Raw genomic sequence first — 22614 nt, forward strand, 5'->3', positions numbered from 1 at the left:
AGAGAGAGAGAGAGAGAGAGAGAGAGAGAGAGAGAGAGAGAGAGAGAGAGAGAACATGCAGACGAGGTTATCCGAAGTGCAAAGAGAAGGAGAAAGGCAACTAGGGTGCGAAAAACGAAGGAAGCAGGGAAAAGTCTACGGAGGATGACCACGGCGTCACAAAGGAAAATGAAGGAATACATTGCAAAAAGTGATAGTAGTCTTATGTACATGATATTAACGAGGAATAGGAACATTGAAATGATTAAAAACTTTCAAAAAATACCTCTTGTAACATACATATATATTTACAATGTACAGAATGTAACGTACAGTATGGAATATTATCAAAGACGGAATATTTTAAGCGAGGAGAGGAATTATGGCCAATGTAGATGTAAAACAAAGAACCCATTTTGAACAGCAAGAAAACAAACGGAATTGAACGAATTTTGAATTGCTTCATGGGATCATTTTATTTGAGTCTAAGTCTGCTGGACTATTAACCGGCCGCTTCATGACCGACGATAATGTAACAAAACCTGGATTTTTTTCCTCAAAAGTTGGGACTATTTTCGCAAACAGACCTAAAACAATTTTTCCATTAGATTAGCCTTTTGCAGTTACTTTTATTTCATATATTCTCAAATATGACCGTACTTGGATTATTAAAAGGTAATAGAAAATCCTTCCATCGAACGTATTATGTCTCTACTATAATCTATCATATTCATAAGGAGAAGGAAACTTAATAAGAGATCATAACGTAATCAGTTCTGAAGCCTCGACGATCGACTGCATATTGGTTATCTGCTTGGCACTCGTAATATCCTGCATCTTTTTGAGTAGCTGGATCAATTTCCATCTTAGATTTCATTGTGTCATTCCCAATGGGCCACTCATGCACCTGTAGCGATCGTAACCAAGATTCCATCAGTAGTGATACGGCCAGAGATTTAAATGATCAGGCATTGTGTGATAATAGTTCTACTGTAACCGAATGAGTCCCTCAGATTTGGTGGATTAATTTTGTAGGAAACTTGACGCAATTGTTTGAATGCAGAGACTGAAAGGAGCTATTCTCTTCATTTCAGTGCGCGCAGATTATTTCTCGGATTATTTGCATTTTCCAGGTTTTGACTTGCCAGGGTTCAATTACATGAACCCTTCACCACCAAATGGCGTCGGCGTAACATATAAAAACTACTGCACCCATGCATAAAATGATCTCTTAAAATTTTCTATAGATTATCCTACACTCGCCGATAAAGTTGTGTCACCGAGTACAATATCATGTTACCTTTTCTACTAATACTCATTCTATTCGAATGTATTCACCACAAATTTGACCATCTAGAGAAGTATTAATTACATTTCTCTATAGTAACTGATACCATGCAACTTAAGTGAAGATTACTATTCGCTACAGCAATCATGATGAATTATAGGATGATTTACCATTGTGAAAATCGTAAATGCTACTATCCTCACATCGGGCCATTTACCATATTCGATATCCTCACAACTACTAAACATATGGTACCGGTTTTCTCGGTTTAAGAAATCAGTAAATCTGTTGGATATCAATCCTAACAAAATGATCTAGTTTATTATAATGCAAACAGTATTCCGGACTTGATTTATTGCATTGTCTAAATCCTCATGTCAATACTCATAATCGCCTAACGTCGATTCATATCGAGATACGCGGTAGCGTATCGTCCAAGTAAAAGTTTCGTCTCTATCCAACAAATAAGGCCGAGAGCTACCGTGTATCTATAGTATCTATACCGTGTATCTATCTAGCTTTGCGTTTTCACACAAGTACCCCTTCCACTACCTCCTAATCGTATTCAATCCATAAAAAACAAACGCCACAAGTTACATAAAATATGTGCATAGTTACATTATATAAATCGCCCTCAAACTTTTTATTGATATAAGTTTTCTCTCTTTTCGATTAATAGTGGCAAAAATACGCCCATGGTAACGGGCTCATTTCAATATTTTCCCGATTTCTATTATCTTTCGGTTACATTGAAGTCATTAAGTTGGCAGCAGTTCGATCCAATCTAACCTGGGCCAAATTTGACGTTGAGATGTTGCCATCGGTGTATTAAACCGTTGAATTGTAACAGGGAAACAGAGGAGAGTTTTTTATTTCTTCCCTGGGATTTTATGTTTTTTATTTAGTTCCATAATTATAATTGTTTATTTTATGATAACGAATATTAGCTTTGCGTTTTGTTGGAACATTATATGCAGTTTTTGATCCATTTATGTGTGTAATTACACATGTGACTGAAGTCAATTTTGAAGGTTAATGGAAGTATGAATTTCGAGATTTCGACATTAAAAAAAAAATTGATTCGGTCTAATGCATACATAAATGTAAAAAGGAGTTTTTCAAATTGTTGAAACACATTGTGTATTATATAAAAAAAGCATGCAAATAATATACTTCAAATAAACTGAAAACTTGATGTGGGTGACGAAAATTTGGAAAACGTGAAAATAATTCTTTACTTATATAGAAAAAATTCGTAAATACTCCCACAAATGACAAAAATTGGTGTTTTTGTAAAAAAAGCTGCGCCAAGTAAAGGTTTTGCTCAATTGGTTCCGTACAAAACTCGTGTTTTTCCAAAATATGGTGTTCCTAAAAATAAAAAAAAACTCAGAAAATGTAAATGAAAACGCCAAGAAAAGTTATGCGACTCAATTGAAAGGATTCAATAATGAAAATAAAAGAATAAAAAAATCAGTAGAGGCAGAACCAACTTACTTGGCCCGGTTTTTCCCAAACACTAGAGTTAGAGGTAAAGATTATCTTCGGTCACTTTTAATTATCAATCAAATTTCATTTTAGCATTATTCTGTAAATAAAACCGCGCCAAGTAAGTTGGTCCTGCCTCTACTGATTTTTTTATTTTCACTATTGAATCCATTCAATCGAGTCGTATCACTTTTCTTGATGTTTTCATTTATATTCTCCGAGTTTTTATAAATTTCTAGGAACGCCATATTTTGGCATAAGACGAGTTTTTTACGAAATCAATTAAGCGAAACTTTTATTTGGCGAAGTTTTTTTTACAAAAACATCAGTTTTTTGTTATTTGTCTATCTTAGGCGGAAGACAGTTTCGCAAAGGTGCAAAATTTTAAGCGCAGTGTTACCTGCAGCTCGGTACACGCGCTGGAATGAATCGGGTTTCACTTTGGCAGTATAGCACTCGAAGATTGATTTCTACATAAAATATTTTGAGTTCTTTTCATCCCGTCATTACCTTCGCCCCTTCACATATTCGCATTCAGGAATCAAATGGCATTAATAGGACGACCAACCAATTTTTTTTGGAGGAAAATTTAACGAAAACCAAAAGGATCGAAAATGTAAGGAGGGTAAGGTGCCCTGCTTTCTCCGTGGTCGCTGACATCTCGTAATACCCAATTAGAAAATCCGTAAACGGAGGACGAAGGGATAGAACGCGTGAAGCTGAAACTCGTCCTCGCAACAATACAATTCCCATAAGTTCCTAAAAATCCAACAAGAGTATGGCCAACCGTTGGCCCGCGAATTACCTGTGAGAAGCTAAAAGTCGATGATGAATGGAACGGAAGGGGGAAAGGTTGGATCGTTGAGAATGCTGGGTCGTGGGGAGAGGGCCAGGGCCACGGGTACGTGAAATCAATAAGCCGAGACCCATAAAGAACGCAATAAAATAAAATGAACATTTCGCTTTACCAAGAGCATGCCTGTCAGAGTCCGAAGTCTGTAAAACAGCCTCCAAAGGCAGAGTGTCATGAAATAGAGATCGTGGAGAGTAGGTCATCCCTTTACCCACATCGTTGAGTGTCGCAGACCCACTCATGCAACTCTAACGTAGCGAGCATCTCCAGGCAGAGCGTGCAACTAGAGAAGTTCTTATCACCCAAGTGACGAGCAAAATTTTTTTTGTTATTCAGTTCAGGGGCAGAATTTCATAGCCCAGCAGCGGCCATTAAGCGCTACTTCACTTACTGAGTGACAAAAATATCATTACAATTTTGCAATATCGAAGATTTTTTAATCTGAGTTGTGGCTCCTTGATTTTTCATTGCTTTGCCGATGATGTTTTAACAGCGGCTATTTTTGTAGGCCTAGCCTTCAGTTATACAAAAGTTATGCTCCTAACTTATCACAATTTTCTTCAAACTTTGAAGTGAAACGTTTGTGAAAAACTAGGACAGGTATTCAAGAATGTGTTTTAAGTGCAAGCCATTGGGGCAGATTTCTCGAATTTATTTAAAGTTATTGTCCTCAGCTTATTGAGTAAGATCTCTCCTTGAACTGCTCTGTTCCAATGTAGAACCACAATATTTTGCCCGGCACTGTTTTCCAGCCTTTATGATCTGTGGAATTATTGGAAATCACATTTCATTCTTTTACGATCGAATTGCCAGCCATCTGCTGTAGCGCACTGAGAGATGTTTGGACTCACCTCAGTTCTCGTTTTTTCTCGTAGGAAGATAGGCTTCCTCGAATTTTCTGTTATTTCAGATATTTTGCATAATTTCTGCCCTGCTCAGCTTCTTCTCAACCTATAGACTCACAGTCCAAGACCTTTTCTATTTCAGCCCCCTCAATAGGTTTTCCATTTCTAAATCTATAAGTTGCTCCTACAATTCAACGATATTATTACAGATATGCTTGAACCGTCAGAGTCTATATGGTTTTTTTTTCATTTCATTAGAAATAAGACTGCGGTTTGTGTATGGTCCTGTATGAAAGCACCTGTATGGGTGTATCATTTTCCTACACTTCTTCGCCCTGTTCCTAAACTTCCTCTATTACGTCAAAGGCTCTTCTAGATACTGGCAGTGGAGGGTCAGCAGGACGAAGCAGTTAATTTTCAAGCAAATTTTGAATTTACTTTGTTTATATTTTCGTCTCTTATTTTAATTCTTTTGGTTAGAAGTTCTTGTTTGAGGCGAATTAAAATTTGAGTAAAGCCTCTGGGAAACTCCTCTCTATCGCGAGTGTTCGGAAGGACCACTTACTTGTCCTTCGGACACTAACCATACTTTTAATGTCCTAAAATAGCTGTCGCTATGGTAAAATTATCGACATCGAGATCTATTGAAAACGACGAGAAGCCAAAATATTTTCGGGAGACCTGGAGGATGACGCCAATGACGAGAATCAGAGTGAGGATCCGGTAATGGCGTCCCTCTCCGAGCCTATGCTGATTGAACACGCGCAAAAGATGTCTTCCACGAAGGATCCAACGTCTCCAGTTGCTAGAAGTACTGGGCTCGGGTCGCCGTGGTCTAAAAAACGACCTGCACAGAAGAACTATTCACTGCTCGACCAGCTGATAGCAAAGGGATTCTGAAGAAGAATATGCGAGAAGAATATTGCCCGAAACCGTCAGAATTTTCACCGATTTTCTACGTTATTGCCTTAATGCTGTTATTCCGGCCCAGCCCGAGAGATTCCTCTCCGAGAAATTTATATTTTGAAAATTTATTGAAACTCTAGAACAGGGCCCGGCAACCTTTAGGTAGTCGGGAGCCAGCCTATTACTAGGGTCGGGATAATCCTCTCATCCTAATGAGTACCCAATTAGACAACCATTGTGAGCGAATAAGTCCCAGCAGTGACAATATTGCAGCCAGTCACGTGGAGTGGCGTGCCAGTCGCATAAAAATAGCTAACCCGTCAGGATTGGCGCTAATTTTCAGTTTCAAATTTTAAATAAACAATAAAAAAATTAAAATTTACAATGAAAAACCCTCAAGAATATATTTAGGAATTGGTTTTCGATAATTATTATTTTCCTACCAAATAATGTCACTCTAAGTGTGAAAAATAAAAATTTGCCACGGTTATTTTTGGAAGATTCTATTATATATTATATTTAATTCCTGATGGTTTTTTTCATCCCAATTTCAACCAATCAAATGCTGGCATTTTCCGTCAGGTGGTACAACTAAAACGGTTTTACTTGGGATATTTTTCGAATATTTCCTCGTTTGTTGCTAAGCAATGACAATATCCAATAAACAATTGGTACGCGTTTCAAACCCCAAAACTGTCATTAGAAAAAATGAAGTTCAAAGACTTTACCTCGACATGAGCAGATTTGGAGGAGAATCCTTGGACAGTATTGATCAACAAATTGAAAAAAAATTGAAAATTGAAATTTCCTAATAAAACCATTTTGCTGTTACCATATGAAATGTCACACATTTAATTGCTTGAAATTGGAATGAAAAAAAAATCCAGCCAAGTCCCCCTCGACCTTGAAAATTAATCGGATATTTCCCGAGAGTTTCGTTGCGTATTTTATTTTATTTGTTTCATTGCTGCAAATATCGTCTGGAGACAAAATAATTGTCAAGGCAGATTCCTCATCATGAAAACATCGAAAAAATAATTTTTCCTCATATTGCTGCCTATTTCGAATAAAAAAAATTACATTTATTATTCAAATTGATGGAAAATCAAAATTCCCGCTCGATCGGACGGTGGCCCTCTGCTGGTATCGGTCGAACCAGAGCTCAAGCAGAGAGAGATATCGAATTAGAGCAGGTAGTTTTGTTAAGTGGATGAGGCCCCTCTCCCAGCTCTGACTAACGAAGCTCGGGAGCCGCGTGAGCCTAATGAGGCCAGGTTGCCGGGCCCTGCTTTAGAACACTTATGCTAAACTTAGACTTAAAAAAAAAATGATTTTTGATTCATTTGAAATTTATAGGCGCAATTATTGTGAAGTTTGGAGGAAATTATTTTGGAATTTATTTTGTGTTTATGTTAGTAATTATTGGGAATTACCGTTCTTGTAAATTCCGAGAATTATGGGAATTACGGAAAAAGTAGCAATTAAAAAAGTTTATTTTCACAAAAATTCGGGAAAATCCCTCCCGCTTCTTAGAGGCTCAAGCATTGTCTCAAGCAAGTATGCCGCCTCAAGCGTGGGCAAAGTTGCCTCCCGGCCGGCATAGAGTTGAGTTGAGTTTTAAGAAGAGACTATTGTTCTCATATTTTGCGTCAAGGCGTGGTGGAGCGACTGAACCAGTCGGCAGAGCCGAAGAATACGTATTTTTGAGGAAATTTTGAGTTTTTAATGAGCCCATTATTGCCTTTACAGTTTAAGTTTAACCGCAAGTCAAGTGAGATTTAACTTTGATGGCAATAAAAATATTATCTGACGGATGTTGGTTCATAATCCGAGCCGAAGACGAGGATTATAATCACATTTGGAAAGTAATATTTTCATCGCCGCTTGACTTACAAAATTTTTTGTCACTGATGAAAGATTTAATTTTAATGGTGTTATTTTCGTCACTAAACCCGATAAACGACGACGATGGTGATATTACGACTTTCACGAAGAGCGGATGCAGAAATAATTCGAAGAAAATTGTTTATTGTATATTATATTATGTTAAACTCAATTTGGCGGTTGTTTTTATATTGATCACATGTTGCTTAATCACGATTGATCCAATTACAATACTGTTGCATTCGGTTCATAGTAAAATAATGAATAATTTGTATAAGTCTCTATTTGGGTTACTGGAAGTCGAAAATGTCGAAGTTTTCTCTTCGGCTTCTCGACCGGGAGATCAGTCAGTTTCTTGCTCCTTCTCATATTACGAACAGTCGTCTTGATTTTTTGACCTTACTCGCGTCGTGTAGGAGATAAAGGAGTTCTTCTTCATTAAGACTTGGTTTTTGTTCAATTTCTTTATTCTCTTGGCCACAGTTTTCCTAGCAGTATTCCAGGACGGACAAGTCTCGCCATTTGCAATGACAAGATGACACGCAACATGTTTAGCGCCATTCCTGATATTTTAAATTTATCCATATAAATGCTTGAGATATTACAGGTCAGTTTTTCCATGCAATGTGAAAGGCAAATTTTCCCGCACTTTCAACAAGGATAATATCATCCGGTTAGTACCTACTTTGCCAGTCGAAATTCTATCAAGTTTCATACCTGAAACAACGTAATCTATTATTATATTACAATATTACCATATTGATTTAGAACTATTGGTTGGATGTTTCGATATTGAACGAAACACATTCTTGTTGAACATAAATGTTGGAATATCTTCAATTTACATTTATTCACGTGGACGATAGTTTTGAAGTAGGTGATGGTGGTAAAGCTTCCTCAGTAAGAGTGCCCGGCGCGTAACTTGAAGATCTGGGCTCGAATCCTGGCTGAGACTCTCGGAATTATTTCCTCTCGAAATTCTTATTTTACAAGATTTTTTTTTTCAATTATGTAGTTAGTTAACACACATTGTATGTTGGAAAATCGTTGGAATAAAACCTATTCGGCATCTAGCTCTGGAGTCACAAAAATCAGTGGACTCGTGGAAATATTATTCCGCACAGTGCACATACCAAATCCTAGGCATTCAATTGCCTTCCTCTTCCTTCCTTTCATCCTTAGCAAATCTAAGTTGAAAAAAAAAATAAAAAATACACTTAGAATATGATATTATGAGGTTGCTTATGTAACGAGAAATGTGATCATTTCCAACAATTATCCAACATGCATATAGACCCAATCTTATCATGTACTCACTAATGAAACGATATTTCCTTATTGTTTTCCTCCATTTTTGAGCAATAACAACACGGCATTTGTTAGGAGAATAAAGTACACATTGTGATCGCATGGAAATTTTTCGAAATGCAACTGGTACGCCGCGTACACGCAACAGTTATGACTCCAGAAATATTTCTAGGGGCACTTTTACCAGCTATGTCTTCTGTCCTAGTGATGCGCATGCACATTGACGTCGTCTTTAGTACTTTGACTGATGTGCAGCGGCGCTGATACTTCAATTTACTTCGCTTTGAGTACGGTGGGAGCATAGAGACACGGCATAGGGTTTCGGTTATGTAGAGCAGGGCTGGGCAAACTCTGCTCTGAGAGCAAGTCGTGCTCCCGACTTTTATTAGTGCGTAACAAAGGGTAGACAAAAGCCCATTGTATCGGTTGATGGGCCTTTATGACCCAGGTCGTAAAGGCCCTTCTCCCCCGCTGAGATCAACCGAAGTGGGAGTGACGCTTAAGAAAAGGAAAAGAGGAGAAATGAGACTCGAGTAAAGGAAAAGCAGAGAAATAAGTCGATGAGGAAAATTTCAATTTTTTTTCATTGTGTGCATTAAAAAATAATCAGATGCGCGATAAGTTTTACCCTTCCGGAGGATAAATTCTACCCGTAAAACGTCATCAGTCTATCTACCTCTCTCTCTAATACAATATGTGCAAGACAGAGGCAGAAGACGCCATTATAACGCAATTTATCCCAACGGCCGGGAGGCCCCTATTTTTTACAATTTTATTATTCATGACAAATAGCTTAGCCAACTAGTTGAAATTTTACTGGCGTCAATTAATAGAAAAGCCTTTCAAGTATTTTCTGCGAAAATGTCAAATGATTTGGCGGAAATTTTCTCGATAAACGAGACTATTGAATCGGTGCGAGAAAATATTTTCTTTTACATCGAATTAATTCGTACCGGTTGGAAATTTATTCATTTTATTTCTCCAAATTGAACTCAGATTTCAAAGCAATATGATTCAGAATTAAAAGGAATTCTCACATCAGCTTATTCAGAAAATTGTTCAGTTTTTGATTTTTCATTTATTTTTTATTAATTGCGACCGGCATTTTTCTCAATTTCACCTTTGCCAGACGCTTCATGGGACACTCCCCACCTTAGTACCTATGAAGCCCCCACTATGCTAGTACTAAGACCCTCATTGTTGAAATGGTTGTGAACTTTATTGGATTTCTAATTCGAGTTTATGGGGGCTTCACAGGTTGGCTCACTTTGCCCATGGCGCACTTGCCCATTGGCTCACTTTGCCCATGCCTGCTCTATATCAGGCATGGGCAAAGTGAGCCAATGACTATAAAAGAATGGGTCCCATTGTATTGTGCAGGTATTGGGAGGGGCGAGACCAGGATACTTGGGTCACAGTGGAGATATCGTTACGTCAGTCAACATGCAATAATTTGAATTTTTGAACGAAAAATATGAATATATTTCTTGCAATATTTTGTATTGTTTAAAAATATCAATTAATCATTTTTTTCTATATCAAATTCCGCATAAAATTCCGTTGAATAAATTACGCGGATTTGAATATTTCGGCAGCAAATGAATTGAAAAACAGTGGTGAAAATTTTTTTTAGTTTTTGTTAATATTGTTTGAATATTTCCTAAGCAGTATTTTAAAAATTTGAAAGATTTCTCACCTAGAAATAGCAAAAGGAAACAAGAAATTCGAAATCCATGATTTCATGTCTTGTTGACTTTTGTCCATTGTATCGCTCTCATTCTTAAACATTTCAAAACTCATCCATTTCCAGTTAACCACGAAAATGAATAATTACTGCAGAAAAACATAAAAATAATTAACTGCAGAAAGTGATTGTGCAAAGGTAATTCAAAAAGGTTCACATATTAACAAATGTGTGATCTGGCCAAGAGTTGGTAAAACTTATAAAATAAACCTTACATTCAGAATTTATTGGTTGAATTTTAAAAAACTGACAACTCATATTTTTTTCAATTTCTAATAGAATAATTATTCACTATTAAGGTAACTAAGAAATAACCACTTTCTAGCACCATGATGTTTGAACAATTACCCCCGATGCAACTAAGAATTTTTCGGCGGTAAGGTTTTTTAAATTTGAAAAGAAAGTGCGCGGAGCTCTCCCTGTTTAACTGCGTCCCACTTCTCTCGCCGCTGCTCCTCTCACGCTGCCTACGCCGGGCTTCACGTACTTGGAACATTGTATCTCTAATAATGAGTCTAATAAGGCGTTCTAGTCCGGGCTCCCAAAGGTCCGACTTTGCCCATGCCTGATATACAGATTAGCATCGGCCCTTGTCCGATGCTTGCGGGACATAGCCAACGAACGAAATGGAATGGAATGGACTATAAAGATCAGCGGTCACCCCCCTGAGCCAGGACGATCCACCGCTCTCTTTATTACAATACGTGCAAGCGAGGCAAAAGAGCGAACACCCTCTCCCCCATAATCCCTCCTATACGAAATCCGTACAACACTATCTATCCCAGCACCCGGGGGACTTCAATTTTTACTATTATAAGTAATTTGGTTCATTCACGGGTAATTTGATATCGCCTTGCGTGAGAGAAATAATCCCGTAATTTTTTGGACTAATTTCAATACTCCAATATTATCCGTAGCCAAGATTTCTAAATATGTTAGTTTTATTTCCCAATATAAAAAATCCAAAAATCGAGATATCTCGAATTCAGAACTCATTTGATCTTCAATCGTGGTTTTTTCTGAGTGTAGGACGCTATAGCGAATATTGGGTCTCTTATAACAAATATATCAGTTAACAAATTAAGATCTTACCTGCGCTATGTGATAGAAGTACGTTTCAAGTATATTCAGTGGAAATACCTAATTGTTTGGGGAAGATTTTCTTCATAAACGAGATGACAGACTCGGTGCGAGATAATATTTTGACGTACAACTTTTATTGATTGGAACAATTATGAAAAAAAACGTTGAAAAACATTTTATTTTTTTTCGAAAAGTCAGTATGTGCCTAGGAATTTGAACAAATAATCGTTTACTGGGGATAGAAATGTATGTACCAATAATACTTCTACAGCCGCGTGTTGCGCGATCAAGATGTTTGAGGTAAAGTTTGTATTTTTTACCCTTCTGAAACATTAGCTTTTATACGGATATATAGAAAATAATTTTCAATTCAGTTAATTGGATCATTTTTATCCTTCAACAATGCCAGTATTTATCGAGTAAACAATACATATTATAGTGACATATGCTCTAAAATTTATTCTTTCAAAGAATAGTTATCGGATCACAAAAAAATCCGTGCAGACTTATCATTCTGTCAGGATAATTTTTAGGTAGATTTCAGGATAATTTTTTTTTTAATTGCTCTCCGTGGAACATCTTTTGGATGATCTCCTACAAGATTCGTGTGAATTTGGAACACCGATTGACTACACTAGTAAATGTGCTCGAAGCAATTTACAGTAATCAACCATTTACAGTCGGACTGCAAAATTGTGGACTGACTTCGAATGTGACTTCAAAATGTGGAAATAGTATATTATGCAACACGTGCGTAATATATTTTTTTACTCGTGGGAGGTTTGTAACACGAGCCGAAGGCGAGTTTTACAATCCCACGAGTCGAAAAATATATTACGCACGCGTTTCATACAAAATTTTATGTCATTGCGCCCGGAATCCGCGATTTAACCGAGCGAAGCGAGGTTAGAATCGCCTGATTACGGGCACCGATGGCATAAATATATTTTGGTATGGAATACTGACGGCGCTAATTATTTTATCGTCGGTGTGAAATGATTTTGGTAGTGTTTGTTGATCCAAGTTGAGTCCGGCCACCAGCACTAATTCAGGCCGACAAGTCCCCGAGTAGAAATTTTGGTTAGGTTCTAGTCAGGACTTACAGGTCAAGTCAGACTTACTAATTGATTCGGAAGGGACATAGTAACTGGATAAGTAACTGTATTAAATCCTGATCAGACATGTAATGTAAATGTAAATCAAGACTTGATCAAATTTTTTTGATCCGGCCTAATGGTTCCGGACTTGACCATAAGCTAAATATATCTAAATCGGATGACAGAAATATCGAAACCAATAATGAATAATGAATATTAACAATCACTCACTTAAAGCAGAAGATAATAATGTTTTTATTACATATGACCGCTCTTCTGGAACCCGACCGTAATTATCGTTGAAAACATCCTAATATTTTTGATGATGCTGGAGATCGGGTCGGAGAACCTACGATTACTAACCTACGCCCTCACCACTAGACTACAGCACTATTGTTGAGTAAATACGCCTTACATGCACAATCTGCAAGGGGGAACTTGATGACTTCCAACTTATTTGTGAGCTAGCTGCTAGATCACAAATAAGTTCGAAGTCATCAAGTTCCACCTTAACCTAATATTCTAGCAGATTTGCATGTACACTCTGAGCCAGAAAACTAATTCAGTTTAAATTGCATTTTATTACTAAAGCATAATTATAATAATCATAGCACTTCTTAATGGAGATAAATTGGATGATTTTTTTTTCCCTTACAACATAACGCGCTTTGATATACGTCACTCTAAACATTTCCCTTGTTTCCTGTGCGTTTAAATAGCGATGTTTAATCAATAGATTATTTTGCTTGAAAAAAAAGAATTCTCAAAAAGGGGTAATCAAATATACATCTGGTGAATCAGATTTGAACTTCATTCATCATTCTTTTTTATCGAGCGATTTACCTGAAAATCAAGTGAATTCAACCTACCAGATCAGAACTTGATTAGATTCTGATCCTATCTTACCTGATCAGGCGAATTGGACCCAAACTGGACCAACCATATAAAATCGTACAGTATCGGATCGTTGTCGCATAAGTTAGATTGATCGGTTGATGACATTTCACGTTTGGATAGTTAGGGAATCGCGGTGCGAACATTTCGTTCTTGGAATTAAAGGCCGTTAGACATCAGATCCATTGCATTCTTTCCTGATGCACTGCAGAAGGCTCAAGTTATTTTCTATCGTTGGCAGGTTTTGGAATAGGTATGTGTTGATCATATTTTTGGATTTTGTATTGATGTTTCAGAAGGCGTAAAGATTCAATTTTACCGCATTCCGGACGCCTTTCTTGATGTCGATTGACGCCACTAGTCATTGGCAAATTTTTAATTTGGATTCTTTCTCCCTATTCCGTAGAATTATTTTTAGATGCAGGCTATTTATTTGAACAATATATTGTTGATTTTTAGATTTTGATTTGTATTTTTGTAGCTAAATTCCGCGATTCAAATGGTTCTTTAAATCAAGGCTTCTCGTTAACCGACACAGAAAGTTTGATTTTTCTCCCGGAATGACGGGAAGAAATCAGACTAATCTTTTTGCGGATCTTCGGGATGACAACCTCCTACTCCTCCTCCTACTCCTCCTACCATTTACGAAGAAAAATCGAATTTTTTCATGTAGTAATGATGGAAAGAAAAAGTGCACCGAGCAAGGAGAATAGGACATTTAAACCTGCATGTTTACCCTCGAGTTCGCCTCAGGTCGGTCAATCACATGCGGGTTAGAATGCCCTGTTTTCCTCCTGTGGCGTAGAACAGGCTGGGCAACCTTCAGGTAGCTCGGAGCAGAGTCATAAACTCTCGTTAGGAATCCAATAAAGTTTTATAGCCATCCTAATTATAAGGATCCTAGTACGACCATAGTGGGAACAGTAGAGAGACGCCTCACAGTCACCGTATTCAGGAGCGTCTCATGACGCCTCTGTCAAATGATAAAATAGGGAAAATGGCCGCCACGATTAATATGCAAAGAAATTGAAAAATCTACACATGGACAAAAACTTTTCTGAATATGAAAATGACTATTACTCATTAAAATAAAAATGAAATTACTCTTAAAGTTCAGCTTCCCGAATTGTTGACATCTTTTAACTTGCTTTTTACATTTTTGGTCCAATAACGACCTGACCGAAAAATATGTCAAAGAAAAAATACCGAACGTTGCAGTTTCTACCGGCTGATGTCGATTCTGAATATAAAAAATAAACATTTTTGAAAATAATATTTTTTAAAAAACTTTCTTCCATTAAGATTTTTACTTCAATCAATTTCAGTTCTTGAATAAATAATTGCGGGACCACTGGAACATAACATTGTGGAATTTGTTCCTTGCCTCGGAAGTCGAACAGCCAGTTTTTAAATTTTATTTGTAACGTGCTTTCAACATAAATAAACATGTCATGGTGAAGAAAATTTCACATTTTCTATTTTTGACTGATTTTCCCGCTTTTCCTTTTCTTCCGCGCTATTTCTCCTCTTTTTCTTTTCTTAAGTGCTATCCCTACTTCGGTTAATCTTAGTCGAGGAGAAGGGCATTTACGGTCTGGGTCATAAGGGCCCATCACCCGACACAATGGGCTCTCGTCTACCCTTTGTTATGTACTAATAGACGACTTGCAGAGCAGAGCAGGGGTTCCCCATCCCTGGCGTAGAATGTATTATTCCATCGTTGGGAGCCGCTTTTCATCCTATGGCGGAAAGTATTCACCTTCCTCCCGCTCTTTAGACAGCAAAACACGAAGTTTCGTTGACACGCACGTTGAAAAATAGCATGTGCACCTCCGGCGCGAAAAACATGACTTTCTACCGTTGATGCACAATATACTATTACTTAATATGCAATTTTTGTTTATTATACTAATTATACAATCCTTTGTATAAATCATTTTTGACAAGGGATTGTCTCGCTAACTTGCTAAATAAATTCGTAGTACTTCCCATGATCGTATGTGAAAAAAAGTCAGAGCTACATACAACTGCCCATGGTATTTCATGTATTTTATGTTGTACTTTTTGCTTGCGTTTATCCCCAAAAAATTAATAATATAAAACTATGTAGTATATGTATATTATAAATATAAACAATAATAACAAATGTGGAAAAGTTGAATAATTATATAGACATATAGTATATATATATGAAGACATAGTACTCTACAAAACTATGTACCATTTAGGCATATGGACAGTTCGTTGAGATAAATATGCAATCAATCGCAGCACATGTGTTATTTATCGAAGTATTTCTATTTCTCGGGTCTTAGCGGATTTAAGTATAGCACTTTGAAATATTCGTCAAGAAATATCGAGTTTTAGTCAAACCTCGCTATTAGGAGATAATATCCTAAATAGTTATTTACAACAGTGCTAACACTGGTGAATAGCCCCAAATACTGGGCTCTGCCTCATATCGGAGAAAAAGAAGTACTGAATGATAATCACCTAAATTTTAGATTATTCAATAATTACCTGAAAAAATTTATGATGATAAAGTTCGATACCATCTTTAAACCAAGTAATTTCTGGTCTTGGAAATCCCTGAGCCATACAGAAGAAGGTTATCTTCCTTCCTAGCATGTAATCCAATTCAAAGTGTGAAGCTTTAATAATTCTGGCTCCCTTTAGTACAAATATCTCAAATCAGTTATATAGTCATTGAATCAACAATTGATTCAATTCGTCCCGTGAGGCATTTTTTCATTCATTCATCTTTATTTTGTTGAAAACAGGTGGGAATTCACCATTGGTCCAAGCTTGAATTTTCTTCGGTTAGTCATTGGTTTGCAAGGCTGGTCCAAGTCCGGATATTTAGCTCGATTCAAGCACGGATGCCAAGCTAAAACTAAACTGGTCCAGGCCTACGCCAAACTTTGACCAACCGCAATCCAAGCTTGAACATTCACGCCGACCCTACTCCATGATCCAAGTATTATAAAAAAATGGAGCGTACTGGCCAAGAATCCGAAAACCGAGTGTTGGTAAACAGATGCCGATCAATATATTAGCCACATCTGGACGCTTGGAAATGCTTATTTACTGCTTATTTTTACTGAAACTTTCCGAATTACTTTCAGCGTGATATTAAAATTTATCTACTCAGTTGTGACATCATTTATGGAATTGAAATTGCCCCCGTTCTTCCTTTTTAATTTATTATTATTCCCATTTCATCGTTGGAGAAACAATTATGAAATGAATTTCCATGTAGGATAAAAAGTGAAACATGTAGGGGTTCAATTAATAAACACGACTAAATAAACAAAAATTATATCTCTCAACTGAGCTACTAGAAAACTCGTTAAGAATTCAATAGATAGTTTTTCAACCTAACCACAGTTCGAAAAACCCAACATAAATTTTCAAAGGGTACGGGTAACGATTGAATCATTTGTTATTGGATGTCTCATATCAATTTCACTTTTGAAATATAAAAATAGAGAATTATACTTAAAACTCACATCTTTGTTTTCATAATATCCCGTACTCGCTGAATTACGATTAGGTATCAAAATCGGCATTCTTCCGGTATAAACTCGGCTTCTTCCCCGAACACCTCGACTTCTGCCACCTCCACCGCTCTTGGCACTCTCTGATATAGGATATAAGATCCCAATGATTATCAATGAAGAAAGCAGGAGTTTCATCTGTACCATCGATATGAAATTAAAGAAGAAATTAACAATTAACGACTCAATAACTCACTTACTGAAATTTTATTCTTTCATGTAGATATATATATCTACATATAGATATATATCTACTATATATGATGTATATATATATACCGTTTGTAAAAGTAAGTTTCTTATACCACTATTCTAGAATCTTGAATGTAAGTACTCAAGTGTTATGTTTTCAATTTTTTTATTCTGTCGCTATTACGATGAAGCCTAAAATATGAATGTGCCACGCACGATGAACGCGCAGTTCTGGAGTATCAGATTTATGAATCTCAATTGAATAATTACACAGAACCCATTTGTAGCTTTGGTTCTGAACCAATCACGACACCCTTCCCTAGTCTTCATAAAGTGACAACATTGTTGCGCGTTTTTTGACCTTCGCAAACAGCTGCTTCTTCCCCACTTTGTTGCATCGTCTCAACAATAATCTTTCAGTTACAAATTATTTCACATAGTTTATTTTCAATGGCTTCATTGCCTTTGATATCAAAATGATGGTGCATGCCTGCTACCACTCCAATGGTCGCACTCAACGTGTTGAGGGATTTTCACTCGAAAGATATCGCATTTAATCAGCAATATTAATATGGGAATTCATGAGGCAAGACGAAAAAACTGCGATCAATTAACTTCCAATTATAATTGACAAAGTATTGCACTACTGCAATTTGTAGGGTGAATATGGTGGCCTAAATTCCTAGTTAACTTTTCTGACTTCATATTCGAATTGTTGAGTTATAATTTTTACTATTTTTTAGAAATATTAAGTGAAGCGAAGCTCTAAATTTAACTCAGATAACGTGATAGTAAATAGTAAAAAGTTAATTAAATTTTTTTGCCTTTTTGCTGCCGAATGGAAGCCTTGCAATCGGGCATAGTTAAGTTTCCAATTTTTTGTGTTGAGTAAATATAGCCAAAAAAAGTCCAAATATGCGATTTTTAGATGATGTCTGTATGTATGTATGCATGTATGTATGTATGTATATATGTTTGTCCATTGGTGGTTTTGAGGTCGGAAAACATAACCTATACGCAATATACTGTAAACCTCTTATTTGACCTATATATACTGTAAAAAATTACTATCCGCGGATTTTTCACCTTTTTTTGGCACTTTTAATCGAATTTTCTACTAAAAGTCCGGTTTGAGGTCAAGTAAATATTGTTTGTTATAAGGACTGCTATGTATATCCATTAAACGACTTCTATCGGGACATTATATAGAATCGTAGATTGATGCAACGATAACTTTGAGGAACTTATGCACTCGCCCATCGAATGATTAATACGAGGTCATAATTTCTAATGTCTATTTATCATTTATCATTTGTATACTTTGAGGATAAGGAAGGTGATTGAGGAGGTCGAAGGATATGGATTATCATTGTGATGTCTCAATTCATAAGAGCATGAAGTACCATAATGGTGCACGGTAAAATGCTTAGAGATGCAAAAGGTTAAAAACGTCTGTCTCTTCTTTCCGTGCCCGGTCTTTCACTCATGATTGTGCAGTAGTACTAGAACTGCAATAACACCTTGATGTATATATATTTATTGATTCCGTCATTCTTAACTTTTTCAATTATGGTCTCCAACTGTGACGGTGCATCGGGGATTCGAAGGAAAGAAATAGACATGCGGGATTCAAATTCTATTAAAAATATTCTGTCATATCTGGCAATCAGTGAAAGATTTCACTAATGGCTGATCCTATTTTTGTATAGTTGCAACAATTCATTATGAGTGCCGGTCCCCGTATTCACCGATTCATGGAAGTCTCCATAAGGAACATTTGGTGCAGGTCTTTGTAACATACGTTACGTAAATGGTCATAACAACCCTTGTATAGATGTATTTTGTACTAATCCAGGTAAATAGCTAATCGTGTTTTTCTCATCCAAAGAACGATGAGGTTCAGTTCAAACGTGTACTTATTTTATTCCGTAATAATTTTTCCATCACCTGGGGGTACTTTCCCTAATTTATACCTACGATTCAGAATTGAATCAATACGTTCAACTTAGCCGAGAGATACAGCGTTGGGATAGTTTTAAGCATTTAAATGTCGCAGGTTGTAGAGTAGAGGAGAGGAATCATTTCAACTCATTTGAATAATTCTATTGGACAAGACAACCGATGGCACATTAAAAAAGTGATCGAAAACTCTCTATCTTAATGGTTGCAGATTCTCGTTACCAACGTTCCATGAAAATTCCAAAATACACATTCGGTGAAAATAATGTTCTCGTAATATACGTATTGTAAACGGTCGGTTCCCTCAATAACTCTTCTACAAACACATTCTATACTAATTCAGAAAAATGATTAGTTGTGATTTTTAAATCGAGGACAATAAGAGATATTACAAACGTTTACTCGTCAGTTTACACCTCGGCGTACTCTTACTAATTTATACCTTTGATTCAGAATCAAACCAATCCAAATAACTTGACCGAGATGGGCAGAGGTGGGATAGTTTTAAATATTAAAAAGTTGAAAATTGGAGAATACAGTAAAGGAATAATTTTAACTAATTTTTATAATACTATTGATCTAGATAATAATTGCGGAATAATCAAGGGCTCGCCAATTCTCAATTTCAATCATTGAGTGGAGGTCCCCGTATCCACCGGTTCATGAATGTCTCCATAAAGATACATTCGGTGAAGATAATGTCCTACGAGGACATATACGTATCGGAAAGAGCCTGCCCTCTTTTACATACACGTTCTGTACGAATCTAAGAAAATAATTAATTGTGTTTTTTTTTATCGAAAACGATGAAGAACATTACCCTCGTTTTCCTCCTCCATTCGATAATAATTTCTTCACCGCCCAGGGGTAGACCGGCTAATTTTTACCGTCGATTATGAATTAAAGCAGTATGTTCAACTCAGCGAAGGGATACAGCCTTGGGATAGTTTTAATTATTTAAACGAGCAAAATTAAACAGTAAAGGAAAGAAATCATTGCAACCGATTTTAATCATTCTATAGAACTAGGCACTTGATTGCAGACTAGGGAAGGGCTGATGAATTTTCTGTTTGAATATTTGTGCAATTGCAATGATGCATTGTGAATGCAGGTCGCCGTGTTCACCGTTTCATGAAAGTCTTCATAGTGACGTTTGATGGATATAATGTCCTCGTAATATACATATGGTAAATAGTCTCTTCCCTGAACAACCCTTTTACAGGCACATTCTATACTAATCCAAGCTAATAATTCATTTTGTATTTCAAATCGAGGACGATGATGGAGATTAAACATTTGCTCTTTTCATTCATTATAATTTCGTCACCACCCAGCGATCTCACTAATCTATATCTTCGATTCAGAATCAAACTAAGATTTTCAACTTAGCCGAGAGATACAGCGTTGAGATAGTTTTGAGTCTTTAACTGTGGAAAATTGAAGAGTTAAAGAAATAAATCATTACAAGTGTTTTTAAAAATTCCATTCAACTAGGCCCCTAATTGCAGATTAATGAAAAGCTCGGCAATTTTCCATCCTAATCTTTGCGGAGTTGCAACAATCCATTGTGAGTGCATGTACCCGTATTCACCGTTTCATTGAAGTCTCCATTAGTGATGTCTGATTGATATAATGTCTTCGTAGCATACATTTGGTAAATACGCGATCCTATTAACAACCCCTCTATAAACAAATTTATAAAAACTCATTTTCTATCAAATCATAACATGTTTCAATTTTTTTAATATCGTAATTGTAAAAACGGAATGAAAGTATGAACATCTGCAATGATTATTCATTGAGGAATCAATGTCTTCCAAATGCATAAAACAACTCATCTAGAGGAGAATGTAAGTTGATGCGTGTTAGGAGGACATTCTCCTGCGTTATTGTCTGAATGAATATTCATCATTAACAATCTTTAATGGTCGGTGAGCAGAATTGTTCCCGTAGAGGTGTAGAAAAAATTAGGACAGGAAAAAGAAAAGTCCGGTGGATACTGAAGAATCAACCTTCAATTTGTTTTGTTTTTATTGAAGACTCTACAAAAATATTACTTCTGAAAATAAATTCTAAATTACTTTAAAGTATTTTGGCATGTAGCTTTATAAATATCTACCTATACCGACGAAGAATACCGATTACATCGGAAATGATCAATTATGTTTTTATACCAGTATGGAGAAAAAGACAAAGAAAATTATAGCAAAAGATTAAATCTTTTTTGTTTTGTCTGAATTTGAATAATTGTTTCTTTAAGGCCCGGATGGAGGGAATTTTTTCTCGACAGGCGATTTTACGCCCTCCTAATTCGCGGTCAAGACCCGAAACTTGATCTCAAGCGATGCGTTGTCGGTAACTACGGCAATCGCTGGAAACCAGGGAAACATTGGACAGTGGGACTTTCGAGGGCGCCGGAAAATTTTTTCATTCGCTATGCCACTAAGTGGCATGAGAGATTTATATCTCAACAGAGTGGAGAGGGTGGTGAGGGGGCGGGGGGCCGGGGGTGTAACCAAATGTGGAATCCACTTTTTTCGACCATCACTAAACCTCTTTTGAGATGATCGATGGGATAAAAAAAAAAGTCTCTACAGGGGTAATTAAATCGACTCAGGGGGTGATTCTGAGTCGATCTGTACCTATAAATTTCGACTTTTTTTTTCACCCTCACTAACCCTCCCTCAAAATGACCGATGGGATGAAAAAAAAGTATTTTAAAGTGTGGGTAAATCGACTCAGGGGGTGATTCTGAGACGATCTGTACCTATAAATTTCGACATTTTTTTTTCACCCTCACTAACCCTCCCTCAAAATGACCGATGGGATAAAAAAAATGTCTCCACAGGGGTAGGTAAATCGACTCAGGGGATCATTCTGAGTCGATCTGTACCTATAAATTTCGACCTTTTTTTTCACCCTCACTAACCCTCTCTCAAAATGACCGATGGGATGAAAAAAAAATTCTTTACAAGGGTGGGTAAATTGACTCAGGGGGTGATTTTGAGTCGATCTGTACCTATAACTTTTGACCTTTTTTTTCCACCACCACTATTACATTTCCAAAATGGCCGATGGGATAAAAAAAAAGTCTTTACAGAGATGGGTAAATCGACTCAGAGGGTAATTCTGAGTCGATCTGTACCTATAAATTTTAACCTTTGTTTTCCACCCACACTAACCCTCTTTCAAGATGGCCGACGAGGTGAAAAAGGGTCCACAGGTGTATGTAGATTGATTCACGGAATGATTAGACGGAGTTGCGGAGTCCAATCAGTGTATTGGAAAAAAATAAAAATAGAAGGGTGAACTGAGTGCATTGGAAAAAAATTAGGGGTTGAAGGTGGGAAGAGTGTGCCAGGGTGCAAAGGAGATTCATGGTGGGATGAATTCATTCGGCAAAAATGATGGCCGAGGGTGGAATGAGTTATGGGGAAAATGAGGGTTGACGGTGAGATGAGTCTGGCAGGGTAAAATAGAGGGTTGATGGTTAAATGAGTGGAAGGAAAAAAATGAAGGGTTGAAGCTGGGATGAGT

At 36.7% G+C, this 22614-nt stretch overlaps 2 protein-coding genes across 4 annotated transcripts in view; one reads left to right on the forward strand and one right to left on the reverse strand.

Moving 5' to 3' along the window:
- The window catches only part of LOC105271818 (WAP, Kazal, immunoglobulin, Kunitz and NTR domain-containing protein 2), a 46360-nt gene extending 29024 nt beyond the window's left edge, over positions 1 to 17336 (reverse strand). Inside the window, exons 1-5 of one of the 3 annotated variants that reach the window (XR_892685.1) lie at positions 17206 to 17336; positions 16879 to 17064; positions 15890 to 16039; positions 640 to 886; positions 535 to 566 (exon numbers count right to left, since the gene is read on the reverse strand). Coding sequence is in view for 2 of the 3 variants with exons in the window: in XM_011313584.1 (XP_011311886.1) it covers positions 728 to 886; positions 15890 to 16039; positions 16879 to 17064 (495 nt within the window). In the remaining variant the exon portion in view is untranslated. Of the gene's footprint in view, positions 1 to 271; positions 887 to 15889; positions 16040 to 16878; positions 17065 to 17205 lie in introns of those variants that run through there. The other 2 variants (XM_011313584.1, XM_011313583.1) reach the window with 2 other exon arrangements.
- LOC105271821 (procollagen-lysine,2-oxoglutarate 5-dioxygenase 3-like) overlaps positions 1 to 22614 on the forward strand; it is a 91123-nt gene that overhangs the window by 37429 nt on the left and 31080 nt on the right. The gene's annotated exons all lie outside the window — the stretch shown is intronic.

The sequence above is a fragment of the Fopius arisanus genome, unplaced genomic scaffold (assembly GCF_000806365.1).
Source record: "Fopius arisanus strain USDA-PBARC FA_bdor unplaced genomic scaffold, ASM80636v1 scaffold00125, whole genome shotgun sequence".
Lineage (NCBI taxonomy): Eukaryota > Metazoa > Arthropoda > Insecta > Hymenoptera > Braconidae > Fopius > Fopius arisanus.